Below are 15,624 nucleotides of genomic sequence, written 5' to 3' on the forward strand. Positions count from 1 at the left end.
CGGACAATTTTGAACTCCCTCTCATTCCTCATCAGTGTTTCAAGGAACTAGTTAAAAGTAAAAAAAAAAAAAATAGCATTTCCCTATAAATTTGTGTCAATGGAAAAATTAATTTGAGCAAATGAAATTGACCATATGGGAATATTCTTCAGATCATTCACTCCTTGGTGTTACATATAACATAGATTTTTGTAAATATGTTAAAATTATTGAGTAGTCATGTTTATTCAATGCATAAAAAGCCAACAAGGGTTTTTAAGGAATGAAGATCACACAAGACCCTAGGTTCAAGCCTCAGTCCTACTAAAAAAAAAATGGAGATGAGGGGGACAGATGGGGGAGAAGAGAGGATAGGAAAGGAGGGAAAGGGAGAGGAGAGGAGAAGAAAGGAGAGGAGAGGAGGGGAGAGGAGAGGAGAGGAGAGGAGAGGAGAGGAGAGGAGAGGAGAGGAGAGGAGAGGAGAGGAGAGGAGAGGAGGAAACCATTGAGTTGAGGTTACACTGTGGATGTAACCTCTTTAGAGTTTGGATGGGTGAAATGTTTCAGCTGGTAAAAGCACTTGTCCAGTAACCCTGAGGACCTGAGTTTTATTACCAGATCTGACAATGGAAGGGGAGAACTACTTCATGAATGTTGTCCTCCAACCTGCATAAGAATCCTCTGGCCCACAGTACACATGCATGCTTATAGATACACACACATACCTCCATGCACACACACACACACACACACACACACACACACACACACACACACGTGAGTGTGTATACATACACCTGTACCTATAACTCACACACACACTCTCACAAGCACAGAATTCACACACATGAGAACATAGGAAAAGAGTTTGTAAGTTTGCACAGTTGGCATACAGTGTGCTGCTGTAAACAGTGCTGATGACCATCACAGCTGTGCTTTTAAAGCACTATTGTGCTTATTCTCCCCCACCTGCATCTCTTCACACCCGTGTACTCACCCAAGTGGCAGATCAGTTCACATCACTCTATTCAATCTCCTATTTCCTTTGAAATACTCATTTTCTTCTTCTAAATTACCAAGATTTCTTAATTTAGGGGACAGGGAACCATGAAAGAAAACACTAACTTTTAAATAATCATTTAAAAAATCCAAAGCATGTATGTTGGCCCAGAGTTGAAATTCCAGCAGTAGATGAGGCATTTGACAGGACCATGAAGACACATTCTTCACCAAACACTGACTGTGTGTTAGCTATGTATATGACAGGGAAGCTTCCTAAATGATAGATTTTGTTAATCCAGTACTTTAGATTGCTCTGCCTTGCTGTCATACCTAAATGGCAGGTTTTTTCTGAAGCTTATGTCCCAAGCATCTTGGTTAGTGAGAACCAGGCTACTTCCAACATAATGGCCTGTTCTTTTGTTTTAGATTCGAGATGGTCCTTTCCAACATGACCCTGTTCTTGGGAAATTCTGCACTTCTCTGTCTACCCCACCGCTCCAGACTACAGGCCCTGCTGCCAGAATTCATTTCCATTCTGATGCTGACATTACTGACAAAGGTTTCCACATCACCTATCTAACCACACCCTGTAAGTATCCTGCCCATGCAGACTGACTGTACACTGGGAGTATGGTGCTATGGTCTCAGCTGTTTGCTGTGGCAATGCCTAAAATAAAGGTTTTCCTAGATTAGTGACATTCCTTCATGAGAATTTCTCATACCACTTTAGATTCATTCTTTATCTCCACAATGTTAAGTACTATAGTAACCCTTAACCCTTCAATAATGGAATTGATATTAAGGGATCCATAATTGTAACAAATTCAGAACTTCAGTTCCCTAGTAGCTTTACCTGTTTTGTTGTGTGTAATATTGTTCATGAGAACAGTGCAGCCTGTTTGAGAAGCATCTAGCTTCATTCTTGGATCAAGTCCAGTGCACAGAAACCAACTTCCAGGAAGCTCTTCCAGTTCTTAGAGTTTGCTTCCATACACCTAGATATGATGCTTTCAGTTACATTCATGCCTGGAAACAAAGAACAAAAATGAAATTCTCTATGATCTTCTTTAGAGAATTTTGTTTTTGACACCTATTATTGTGTTCTCAGTGAGAACTCATGGGGTAAATACCTTGTATATCTCTGTATCAGCAAAAATAGTAAGGATTCTCATTGGTCCCCTTCTCCCATTCTTTTGACTTCAGGCTAAATACACAGTTATGCACACACACATATATAACCTTATAATGAGTGGCATGGACTTACACATAGTATACAAAGCAGGGTGGGTATTTAGATGTAGGCATGAGCTATAGTTTTGAAAATTGAATCTAATATATCAAGTCAGAGGAATGTCATCCCCATGACCATTCCTTCCCTCCTTTGTTTTCCTCAGCGGATCTGAACTGTGGTGGAAACTACACAAGCACTGAGGGTGAGCTTCTCCTTCCTCCCTTGACTGGACCTTTCAATCGCAACAGACAGTGTGTCTATCTCATCACACAGCCCGAAGGAGAGAAAATAGATATCAGCTTTACCCATGTGGAGCTGGAGAGCCAGTTGGGCTGTCCTCACACTTACATCGAGGTAACCTTTCCACCCACTTTCCCTTCTGGGGCACTCATTACAACTTTCCCATTCTGTAGAGTGGTAGTCTTCAAATGGCTGTCAAGCCCCGTGCATCTAGATCACCAGAGGGCTTGTCAGAAATGGCTCTGAACCAGCATCTTGGGGAGTGGAAGCTGCCAGGTGAAGTGAGAGTTCAAGAACAAGTGTGATAGGGCATCTAAAAGAATCTGTCTAACATAGACCTAAGAAGGTAAAAAAAAAAAAAAAGAGCTTGATAAGGGAGCCAGGGAAGCACTAAAAGGAGAGTTGAAACTAGAAACTCATGACAGTGCTAAGTTATAAGCTGTTCAATGGAGCTCTAATCACCAAGGCACATGCATGTGAGTGAAGATAACTAGATTTACTGATAGGATTCGAATTTCAGATAGATTTCCTAGAGCAATTTTATATGACAGACATCACAACATAGAGAGAGTCAGATATTTGCTCATCTTGCCCAGCCAGTCTTGACACAGAGTTATGGTAACTCATTAAATCCTCACATCCTTCCGTTTTAATCTCAGTAATCCAAGGCTTAGGGAAGTTAAGTTACCTGCCCACAATTGTTTAGTGGGTAGCAGTTTGAATTTAGGAGTCACACTGGTCTCTTGCAAGAACAGATTTGTAATAGTGTGCCTTTAACCACAGGAGGAGCTTAGACTTCCCTAGAGAGGATGGCTCTGTGAGTCCCACACCCTACTCTCAAGTCTCAGGAGACTGTGTAGGTAGGCACAGTAGTTGTCTAAGACAAGTACAAGCATCACTGTGATATTAAGGGACTCTGCAGAGTTTCTGTGTATTCTTGAAGAGGTTCTTCTGTTCGCTATAGTATCTGTCAGCACATCTAGAATGACAGATTCTCTGTGTTTTTGATGAATACTCTTCATGAATTTCTACCCATCTAGAAAACTCCTTTAAATTTTTGTGGGGGGAAAAATCACAAAACTGGCCCTTAACAACTTAATTTTGTAGAGCAGAGTGGCTGAATACGTTGTAGTTAGAATGGGACTGGGTTAAATGATCTAAATTATTACTTCAGTTCTGTTGTTAGAGGTCAGTGTAACTCTGGGCAGTTCTTGAAGTACTTCAGTTCCTACTTAAGTAAGATGCCTCATTTATTTCTCTAACCTTTGTGAGAATAAAATCAAGAAAAGTAACAAGGAAAAGCCTTAAAGGTTATTACAAAGTATTATAAAAAATAAGGTTTCCTAGACCAAATTTTCACTTTTGCCCCAATCTTATCAGTTCAGAATCAGCCAGCAAGACTCTTACATGGCCAGCCATATAAGTATTTACATTCTGATGTGTGTACAACCTCATATAATTTGATGGAAATTATAAAAGAACATTGCTATCTTAAACAGAAACACATTCACACACATGTGCATGCACACACACAGGCAAGCATACATGCACACACATGCATGCACACACAGACATACATATCGCAACTAAATTTTCTACTTCTAAAAACGTATTTCACCCATGGTTAGTGTGACATGATTACAAAAAGATGAGTTCAAAGGAAGATTAACTTTTGAGTAATTTGTTCTCACCTAAGAGAGCTTTTAAATTGTATAGAACAGTACAATGGATGAGACAGAAACATCTTTCTGCAACACAAAGCCATGTCTCATTAATATTTCATAAGTGGCTTACGCCATCAGGACTACTCTGAATGAAGGACACAGGAGGTAGTAATGAAAGTTTAAATTTTTATTTCAGAAAAATTGTAGGCTGAGTAAGAATGTCTATAGTATATGACATTAAGGCTGAGTCTTAAAATAGGCTATGGAGGGAAAGGAATGGAATTTTATACCCCACTTATATTTCAAACCATATACCCCACACTCCACTTAGGGAAACTGGAAATGGATCATTATAGGAGAGGCTGGTGGGATGGAAGGGTGTGCCTTCTAGAGAAACAGAAGGGTTTCTGGGAAGAATCTTCCTTCTTAGAAATGTGCTGCATCCTTGCACAGCCTCAAGGGCCAGATCTGATGGGGATGGGGAGAGAATGAAAGAAAGCAAACACACCAATGTACAGAAGAGCTGGCATCAGGTGTGCTGTACTCTCTGATGGAGAAAATGAAGTCTCCCAGAAGCATAACTTAGTAATTATGTACAGTTGGGCAGAAAAGCAGGGTTATTGCATACAGCTGAACAGGAGGTGTGCAATTATATACAAAATAAACAAGAAAGCAGAACTATTATATACCAGTGAACAAGGAGTCAGGTTTAGCTGACCTCAGTAGGAATAGTCTCTATAGGAGAGCAGCCTTCAGGCCATAGATATCCACATAGAGAAAGCTATGGTGGATATTCTCTTCACACACTATCAACATCTGCACATAGTCCAGAGCAAGGCTTTGCCATCCCTCTGAGCCTCATCCCAGGGATAAGGCTTTGCCACTTTCCTGTGGGTCTGAGACTAACATCCTTGACATGGCCACATCCATGTCAACAGCCCACATTCACTCAGGACTTTACTTGTTTGGGGCTTCCTCCACTCCCCATAGACATTGAAATAAATTCTGTATTTATGACAAAAAATTAAAAATATTATAAAGGAGTGAGATGAAGGAAAGTATGGATCTCTTGACTTCATCTCTACTACAACTGGTCTGAAATAACTTCCCTGGGTCTACAGGTGGGGAGTTGGCAACACAAATATCCAAGAGAAAGGGGATGCCATATAGAGACTGAATGATATAAAATATGATAAACTAAAAAAGAAAAACCAGGACTAGAATCATAAAAAAGAAAAGAAATGAATTAGGCAAGCATTAATCCCTCAGGGCCATACAAGCTGTAATAAAAAGGTTGGGTTGTTTTCTGAGAGCCCAGGAAGACTATTAGTAGGCTCTTAGCACTGTGCCTACCAGTGAGTAGTCACTACAAAACAACTATGAGAATGATGGGAAAGACAAAGGGAAGTGTGCATGCTGTGGTTTAGAATCAGGAGAGAAGATGCTCTAGGAAAAATAGGTTGCATTTTCTTGATTTTAGAAAGTAAATTTTAAAATCTGATAATTTTATTGATAGAGATTTTGGAACCAATACTATTTTATGAAATCTTGATTGTTCTTAAAATGCTGAAATGCTGGCCACAAAGTGGTCAAACATGCTGATGAAGAATAAAAATCATTGGCCAATAATAATGATGATGATAGTAATATAATTAGGCCATGCCTGATGTCACTCATCTTCTATCCCTTGTATATCATTCTTTTATTTGGGGTGAAGCCGCAGTCCTTTTCCTTTTCACCTGTATTAGCTGAACATTGTTTTTAAGATCAAGTCCCTCTGTCACCAAGTTGTCGATCAGCCTGCCATTCAATTCACGGAGAGTGTGTTAACACATTTAATGTTACCATATGGTTAGATTTTGTTTTCAGCCCTTGGATGGGGCAAACCTCCTAGTTTTAGCATATTTGCTTTGCTTTGAATTAAGCTTTCATACCTAAATGGATTCTAGAATTTGAAGTGTAAAAACAAATCGAGATAGTCAGCACACAGAGAATGCACACGTGCATTAAGGCTTGGCTTGGAGACCTGATCTATTCCAGATGTCAAAGTCTGCTGCTTACTCAGCTCTACAGCTGGCACTTAAAATTTCATATGAATTATGTTTTGCAGCCCAGTTAATCTTAGCTCTCTGTACAGGAAATAGTTCCTTTATAAGAACTCAGGTTTTAATGGGTAGTTTTTTTCTTTAGGAGCTAGTTCAACCTATAAATGCCATTTGCAGTACTTCATAAGCTAAATAGCCTGGGTTACTCACTATATTCTGGGGATCTGGGGTTCTGACATTCAGCATTTACAAAATGAATAAATAAATCCTTGAGAGGCAGACAGCAATACTCAGTTAGTGGAGAACTTACTTTGCAAGCATAAGGGCCCAAGTTGGATCCCTAAACTGTGTGGTGACACACATTTGTAATCCCAGCACTGGAGGAAATAGGTTCATTTTATCTACTCGAATTCCTCAGGACTGAGCAATTCCTGTGGTGAAGCTCACAGTCATGGGAAGGATTAAGTGTTAGTGCTCCATCGGGAGACATGGCAAGTCTCATGCAGAGAACAGATATTCAGTCCTCTCACATAAAAGAAGCCAGTGATCATGAAGACGAAATCATTTCTTCTAGTTTCCAAGCACAAAGAGGGGGTTTTGTTTGTTTTCGGATGAGAATATGAATTTACAAGTGCTAGGATATTAACTACAAATGAATTTGGGGTCACTTAGAGCATTTGATAGGTTTTATTCCACTATCTCTGTTTAAAATGTGGTGGTTAAAGAACTGCTATGCCTGGGATCCAGGAAGAGTCCAGGTTTTCAGAATTAATAATGCTTCCTTCCACAAGGAGAGAAACACATCCAAAATCAATTGCACCTTCCAGGTTGAATGCCCTTGAGGCCAGTAAGTTCCTCTTATGACATCTGGATGGCAGCTGCATTCCCCTTGCTAATGTCCTTGAGTTTCACTAATCAGGACCCCGGGGACCAGCCCACTTTAGCTTGCTCTGATGTTTTCCTTCCTTCTTGTCATCTTGTAATGGACGAATAGAAATGAGAGACAATGATCACAGAGGAAGCAAATAGAACCCGAGGGATTAGAGGACAGGGCACTATCTTCCTCGTATTTCATGTATTTTAGTCTTCAAGAACTATAGTGTGTGTGCTGTCCCTGCTGAAGACCGAACGGTTAGATTACACACTTTCACATTAACTGACCAATTGGAATTTGTCAAATACTGACTGTAAGCACCTGCATGCAGGAGGCTTTGTTTTGTTTGCTTGGTTGTTTTGTTTTTGCAAGATACTTAAAGGACACTTTCTCTTCCCTCTGAGACTTTCTGTTTGGTCAAATAGCATAACTTGACTTCAGTCTAAGAAATTTGTGCTACAGATGTCAAGAGCTTAGAGTAAGGAACTGGAATAAGCCTGACGCAGTGGAACAGCATGTGATTACTTCATGTGGCCGAGCCTTTAAAATAGTTTTAGTTCTTATCTTCTCAGAACATCCTTGGCTATGGATCCACATACAAATCGGTCTGCATCTCAGATGTTCTTACGATAGCGTTTGCGGTATAATACTGTGATGTATATTGACCGGTACCCTTTCAGACCTTTGTACTTCTACCAGTTTTGGATGAGAGGAACAATGTCAAAATATTCCCACCAATCTTCCCTTTACTACCCCCTACCCTAAATCTAAATAATTCTCACTGACTTCAGCCTAAAAAACATGTCTCTTGAGGACTCCTTACCTCCCTACGCACAGAGAGCTTTTCTACTATAACAACTTATTATTATTTTACTATTCTGAAATGAAATTCTATCTATACAGATTTCTACACATTATATTAAAAAACATTAAGGAGTAAAATTAAGGCAACAAAATTAAAACCACATTTATTGCTATATGTGAGGTGCCTGGACAAGCTTCCGTCTAAGATAGAACATAGTCAGCTGTTTGCCTCCTACACTTCCAGGAATTCTCCTGAGTAAATGCAGGCCAATGTGGATGCAGGCCGGTGACTGCTACCTATGAAAAGTGAGATCCTCTTGGTAGCTATCAGGAAGGAAGAAAAAAACTACTTTTTTCATTTGTATTCTACTAGTCATCCTGGAAAATTGTGAATATTATAAATTTCTAAAAGTACTTTATGTTATATACATAAAACTGGACGAGATTTTCTGCTCGACAGGAAAAGTTTCACTTAAGTGAAAATCACACAGGATGTTAGAGAATCCTTGTGTGTGACTGTCACCTTTCAGACTCTCTAGTGGTGTGACTGTTACCTTTCAAACTCTCTAGTGGCATGAATCTTAACTATTCTATACGGGTCATGCACCCACCAACATCAGAATAATAGATAAAAAAAAGATGCCCTCATGTTTTCCCAAATGCCTAGTTACAGTGCCCACTGTGTTTAGCACAGATTAAGGGACTGTACTGAGCCCTGCCCCTGCACGGACATCACTTTTGCCACAGCTTCAGAGAGTATCTGTACCTGTCTTAAGTTCATCCTAGGGCATTCTGCCAGCATAGGGCCCGCTGCTTGCAGAGACCTTGACGTGCTGATTGAGAGTAGATTAGTATTGGGGTGCTCCATCCTCCAGAATAATTTCATGGAACTAGAGTCTCTTGTATATTCTTTGTACAATTCCCAACTGCGGGGAGACTCTCCAGGGTCCCACCTTTAGAAATATCAGAAATAACAGGAGTTCTTCTTTAGTTGATGTTTTATTACCAGAGTCTTGGGAAATTTCACTGCTGTCTCACAGGTTCCTTTCCATCTCATTGTCTGGGCTTAGATGTAGTAACTTGCTAAGGTTATTAAGTCAGGAGGTCAGTGACAGGTGGGGACATGAACTGAGCCATTGACACAGTTTGTGGCCACTGTACTGACTTAATTTTTATTACATGTATTTATTTGTTTGTGTATATGTTGGGAGTTGCACTACAGCACCCATGTGGGAAGGAAGGATGGCTTACAGGAACGGATTCTCTGCTTCTACCACGTCAGTCCTGGGGAATCAAACTTGGGTCCTCAGGCTTGGCACCAGTGCCTTTACCCACTGAGGCAGTGGTCTGTAAATTTATTTTTCTAGAACTCTGTTTAGATTTTGTATGTATATTAATAAGTGAAATTGATCCATAGTTTTTATTTTTTTACTGTTTATGTTAGAATTTGATAGTAGAAAGTTGTGCCATACCTGGGGGCCTTTGAACAAGTGATATGTGGGAATTATCTGTTCCTTAAAGGTCAAGAGGGACTTGGCAAATATACACCATCTTCTCATGGTGCTTCCTTCTCAGGGAAGGTGGGGTAAAGGAAGCGGGCAGTGATGCTCCACTTGCCCGTGGTGCAATATTCCTGTTTTCCTTTTCTTCAGATCCTTTAGAAATTTATATAATTTTATGAAAATAATCTATCATGAACATTCAAAGACTGGCAAAGAACTGTACACAGAATTGTAGTTAATTCATTGTATGTTTCTTAGACTCTGTATTTGTAATGTTTATAATTTTTATTTTTGTATACTTAGACATATTTTTGATTTTCTCATTTATCTAAAATTTGCCTTCAGTATCCCTATTCTCAACCCTCCTATTAAAAAGCTGTTCTTCAATTTATTGATGATTCTGCTTCCTTTTGTATTTTAATTATTAGGTTTTACTGTTGGTTTTTACATTTTCTTTTAATGGTTTTATTTGTTTTTTTGTGTGTGTGTTGATTCTCTAGGCTCTCTCTCTCTACCTCTCTCTGTATGTCTCATTCCTCATCATTCCTCCTGACTTTTTCTTTTGTAATGAACAGTTTATTCCTTTAATTGCAGATTTGTTGAACTTTCATCTTTTGATATGCTATACTCTTCGCTTTTGTTGTTTGGGGAAACTCTGCAGTTACAGATTTATTTCCTCTATGATATTGTGGAAAATATTATCACATTTTAAGAATTATGTAGTTATGGACTGTATTAGCTAAAGATTTTTATCAATATTTAGTACCACTAGTTTGTGCTAGTTCTAAATATTATATAGACACTACCTAAATTAAGCTTTTTTTTGTTTGGATGTGCCATTGAATAGGCTCCAAATGCTGCCTGACTACTAATGTGACTTTCCTGATTAGCAGTACAAATTCTTGTTTACTTTTCTGCTTAGGTTGGAGACCACAACAACTTACTTGAAAAGGTCTGTGGCAATGCAACCCTTCCACCCATTAGATCAATATCTAACAAAGTCTGGATCAGGCTGAGAATAGATGCTTTAGTTCAGAAAGCAAGTTTCAGAGCTGAATATAAAGTTGGTAAGAAAACTTCTGTTTTCTTGTTTGTGTGTGTGTGTGTGTGTGTGTGTGTGTGTGTGTGTGTGTGTGTGTTGTGCCCATAGAGGACAACACATTGATATTGAATCTCTTCTTTAATTCTTTTCCACCTTATTGAGACAGGGTTCCCCACACCACAACGAACCTAGAACTCTATGATTCAGCTAGATTGACTGGGCAGTGAACTCTAGCTCTGTGCTCTCCCCATCCCCTACCACCCTAGAGCTGGAATTGCACACACACCATTGTACCAAACTTCATGGGTGGAACAGAATTCATGCATATGTAGCAAGCACTTTAGTGACTGAGACATGTTTTCATCCCTATCTATTTTTAAATTATTTTACTCTTTTATGTGAATGGGATTTTTGTCTACATGAATGACTGGGCACAGCATGTGTGCCTGATGCTCTCAGAGTCCAGAAGAGGTGTCAGATCCCCCGGGGTTGGAATTAAAGCTGGATATAAGCTGACACATGGGTTCTGGGAATCAAACCCAGGTCCTCTAAAAGCAACCAGTGCTTTTAACTACTAGCCTCCTTCTAGCCCCTTAGTGTTCCTTATTACTTGTTTATTAATGTCAAATTTATATTATTCTAACATTTAAATTTTTAGTTTATTTTAGTTATTATATGTTCTTGAATGACACAGAAAATATTCCCAAATAAGTGTCGCATTCTGATGTTTCTTTAAGCAGAGTTAGATTTTTAATGAAATTGAGGACAAGAATTCTCTATTTCTAAGAAAATATGGTTATCATTTTTCCATTTATAGCTTGTGGGGGTGAATTAACAGGAGAAGGAGTCATTCGCTCACCTTTTCATCCTAATGCATATCCTGGACAAAGAACCTGTAGGTGGACCATCTCCCAACCACCAAAACAGATTGTTCTCCTCAACTTCACTGACTTCCAGATTGGAAATTCCCCCTGTGATACTGACTATATTGAGGTAAGAGTGAAGTACCATTGAATTTTACTAAAGGCATTATATGCTGTTTATATGAAAAGGTCCATTGCTTATACAGACCAATATCTCATAAATATAGACATGAAGTTTCCTAGCAGAATGCTACTTAATAGAATACAATATGTACATGATTATATACCATGATGAAGGGGATTTTTCCTAGCATGTGTAGAATTTATTATTATGTCCTAAAAATCAGTGAACATTATAGTACAGAATATAACAGTGTCAATAAAAGAAAAGACAATCTATTCACTCAATAAAATGCAAAAAAACCCACCACTTGACAGAATCTACCTGCTTCTTATAATAAAAACAGTTTTAAAAACTGTGGAAAGAGGAACTTTCTTAATTTGATATAAGCACCAAAAATGTACAGATACCATCATATACAGTGATGGAGGTACTAAATGCTTCACCTCTGAGATTGGATGAAAGACAGGCATGTCGTCTTATCATTTCTGCTCAGCACTGTTCTGGAAACTCTTGTTAGAGCAATGATGCAAGAATAAAATCCACCCTTAATGGAAACAAGAAATAAGACTTGTTCTACTCATAGTCCCCAAAAGAGACTGATTCTACACTCCACCATCACCACCACACACTTATTGATTGCTGATAGCATCACCACCAAGGGCGACAGTTTTCCAAAATAGATATTTCATAAAAATTAATTTGGCTATATCTACTTTTCCTTAGGTTGGTGGCAGTTCTGTCTTAAGTTCTCCTGGAAATGAGAAGTTTTGTGGCACAAACATACCATCCTTGTATACATCTGTGCATAATGCTATCTATGTCACATTTGTGAAAAGTTCTTCTATGGAAAATCGTGGCTTCACGGCTAAGTACAGTACTGAGAATTTAGGTAGGAGCATGTCTCTCTCCCCCTTTTATGCTGCTATCAGAATAAATGGGCAGTTAAACTAGGGATGTGTGTCTATGTGTGTAGGGCTCTGGGTTCAATCTCCACCTCTGGAAAAACAATTTCATACAATAAATGAATTATATAAAATCAATTATTCTGTGAATAATTATGAAGTACACTTAAAAACAAAGACTACACTTTCAACAAATACTTAACAATAGTTATCATGTATTCACTAATAAAAGAGAAGACTAAGCTATCATACATGGCAGATAAAAAGCAACAGTTTTCTTATGTGCTTTTTTTATCATTTTTTATTTGAATTAGAAACAAGATTGTTTTACATGACAATCCCAGTTCCCTTCTCCCTCCCGTCCTCCCCTACCACCCCCCAACTAAAACCCTATCTATCGCATACCCTTTCTTCTATATTATAAGCACATTTTATTTTGGGACCTGTGTACCTTATTCATTAACTGTTGTGATTATTGTTATTGTTATTATTTTTGCAGAATGTGGAGAAGTTCTAACAGCAGCAATGGGAACCATTGAAAGCCCTGGTTATCCAGATATCTACCCAAGTGGTGTAAATTGTATTTGGCATATAGTAGTCCAGCAAGGCAACCTGATTCGTTTGACATTCGATTCATTTTCTCTGGAGTTTCATTACAATTGCACAAATGACTACTTGGAAGTTTATGACACTGTTGCCCAGACATCTCTTGGGAGGTAAGAATTTTCGGTTGTTTATGCTGAAGTATAACATATAGACTTTTTGTGCACATATGAACAAAGTCAGTTCTGCACTTACATTGTTGTTGGGTTTTGTGTGTGTGTGTGTGTGTGTGTGTGTGTGTGTGTGTGTGTATTCTCTGGCAACCTATTTTGACCTTACATACAGTTATATTTTGAAATAAAGTGCATGGACTAGTAAGGCCTACCTTATTGACAAATACATGATTTATCATAGTCATTGTTTCACGGGTACTAACACAAAATACCCACCTGGTGTGTATTTTTAAAGACATGATATGTCATCAACTATAGTCACCTTGCCATGTAATAGATATCTTGGGATGTTCTCTCCTTTCTACATGACTTTTACCAACATCTTTCCTTCTTTCCCAGTTATCCTTAGGCTCTGATAAGCTCCATTTCATTACCTTTTAAGAATCCATATATCAGTGATATTATGTGGTACTACTAATTCTATGCCTGCATTATTTAGTTTAATTAATGTCCTCTGAATTTACCTATTTTGTTCTGAATGGGAAGATTGCATTCCTTGTAAAATAGTGTAATAGTGTTCTATGATATATATAAATGCACCACAATTTTTATTCATTATTCATTTATCTATGGTGGGCACAGAGTGTTTCAACATCTTTGCTATTGTGTATAAAACAGTAATAAACATAAGAGTGCAGTTACCTCTTCAACATCCTGCTTTAATTCCCTTCAGATACAGTCTCAGTAGTAAGATCACCTGACCATAAGATAGTTACATTTTTAACTTCTGAAGAATTCCTATATAGCTTTCCACAATGGTTCATTCACATTCTCACTAACAATGCATGAGTATTATTTTTTTCTCTACATTTCCAACAACAACAAAATCTCTTATTTATAACAGCCATCATAACAGGATGAGTCTGTGACAGAGTTTGAATGAGAATAGCTCTATAGGCTCCTATGTTTGAATGCTTGGTTCTCAATTAGTGGAGCTGTCTGGGAAGGATTACAGGGTGTGGCCTTGTTGGAGGAGAGGCATCAGTCACTAGGAGTGGGCTTTGATTTGAGGTTTCAGGGTTTTGTTTCTCTGTGCCTGCTGTCTGTGGACCAGGGTGTAAAGCACTTAGCTACTACTCTAGTACCGTGCTGACTGTTCCTGCCATGGTAAGAATGAACTAACTCTGCAGCTGTGACCAAGCTCCCAATTAAATGCTTTCTTTTGTAAGAGTTGCCTTGGTCATGATGTTTCTTAACAGCAATTGAACAGTAACTAAGACAGTGATAATATATCATTGTGTTCTTGAGTTTTCATTTCCTTGTTAATGAGTAAATAACACTCCCTTTTTTCATAGATTCATGACTCGTTCTATGTCTTGTTAGGGATAATGCCCAAAATAATTTGCCCTTTATTTTTTGGTCAGATTATTTGTTTCCTGTTGTCATTACTAAGTGGTTTGTATTCCTCATATATCTTGAATATTAACTGTTTCTCCAATGTATAGTTTGCCAGTAATGCCCATTCTATGGGCTGAATCTGCATTCTGCTGGGTTCCTAGCTATACAGAGGCTTTGTAGGTTGCTAGAATCGCATCTGTCTGTCTTGGCTTGCCTGTGCTTTTGAGGTCATTTCTATAGAAATTTGTCCAGACTCATATCATAATGTGTTTTTACTTGTCACTTCACTTCCCACATTAACTCTTTAACACACTTTGAGTTGTTTTTATTTATTTAATTTGTCTGCATATGCATATTCATGTTTCCCAGCATTTAGTACCACATAACTATGCAGAGTCTGTACATCTATCTATGCATTGATTTTTCGAAACCTTCTAAATCTTTGTGATATACTTGTAATTATTTTAACATCTTTACTCATTCAGTGATTATGTAAGTACATGCTATGTTTTAGTTGATAATTCTCCCTCATTATGAGTTACAGTTTCCTGTTTCTTTTTGTACTTGACACTTGATAGGTTGTTAAGAATTTTTAATTATATGTTTTAGGCACCAACCATTATACATTCTTGTAAAAATATTTTTGGATTTTGTCCTGTAATATTAAGTCACTTGAACCAAAGTTGGTCCTTTCCAGTTTCCCTTTTAATTCATTTATTTCCTGTCCTTGAGGATTTCCCCCCTCATTTGCTATTGTGTCTTGAGAGCAACTTACATATTTCCCCCACAGTTTCAGAATTTGTAGTGCAAAATTAAACCCAGTCTCCATTATTACGTTTGTGTTGAAAGCAGAGTTATTCTGATTGCTTTTTAAGTGTTTATTTATATCAGTTTATTGGCTGTATGTATGTCTTTGTATCACATGAGTGGTGCCCACAGAGACCAGAATTGGATCCTCTGGAACTGGAGTTACATACAGTTACTAACCTCTATGTAGATGCTGGGAATTGAATCCATATCCTTTAGAAGAGCAGACAGTGGACATAACTGCTGAGCCATCTCTCCAGCCTCCTCTCATTGCTTCTTTTCAAATTTCTTGTCATATATTCTTTTCTTTTTATCTATTAACTTTGTAAAAATTTTCCCTTTTTAAGTTAGTCTCTACATTTCTTCCTTCTGTCTTTACTGCTTCTCGCCCTCTTTTGCGTCTCACCTCAGTCTTCCATCATTTGACTTTT

The 15,624-nt window shown here is 38.2% G+C and overlaps 1 protein-coding gene across 2 annotated transcripts in view; it reads left to right on the forward strand.

Annotated features, from left to right (window-relative positions):
* The window catches only part of Cubn (cubilin), a 209,786-nt gene that overhangs the window by 29,286 nt on the left and 164,876 nt on the right, over window positions 1–15,624 (forward strand). For both annotated transcript variants that reach the window (XM_027405242.2, XM_035442818.1), the window contains exons 16-21: window positions 1,408–1,570; window positions 2,376–2,566; window positions 10,264–10,408; window positions 11,201–11,376; window positions 12,094–12,259; window positions 12,772–12,988. In XM_027405242.2, the coding sequence (XP_027261043.1) occupies window positions 1,408–1,570; window positions 2,376–2,566; window positions 10,264–10,408; window positions 11,201–11,376; window positions 12,094–12,259; window positions 12,772–12,988 (1,058 nt within the window). The remainder of the gene's footprint in view (window positions 1–1,407; window positions 1,571–2,375; window positions 2,567–10,263; window positions 10,409–11,200; window positions 11,377–12,093; window positions 12,260–12,771; window positions 12,989–15,624) is intronic.

Source organism: Cricetulus griseus, chromosome 3 (genome assembly GCF_003668045.3).
Source record: "Cricetulus griseus strain 17A/GY chromosome 3, alternate assembly CriGri-PICRH-1.0, whole genome shotgun sequence".
Taxonomy (NCBI): Eukaryota; Metazoa; Chordata; class Mammalia; order Rodentia; family Cricetidae; genus Cricetulus; species Cricetulus griseus.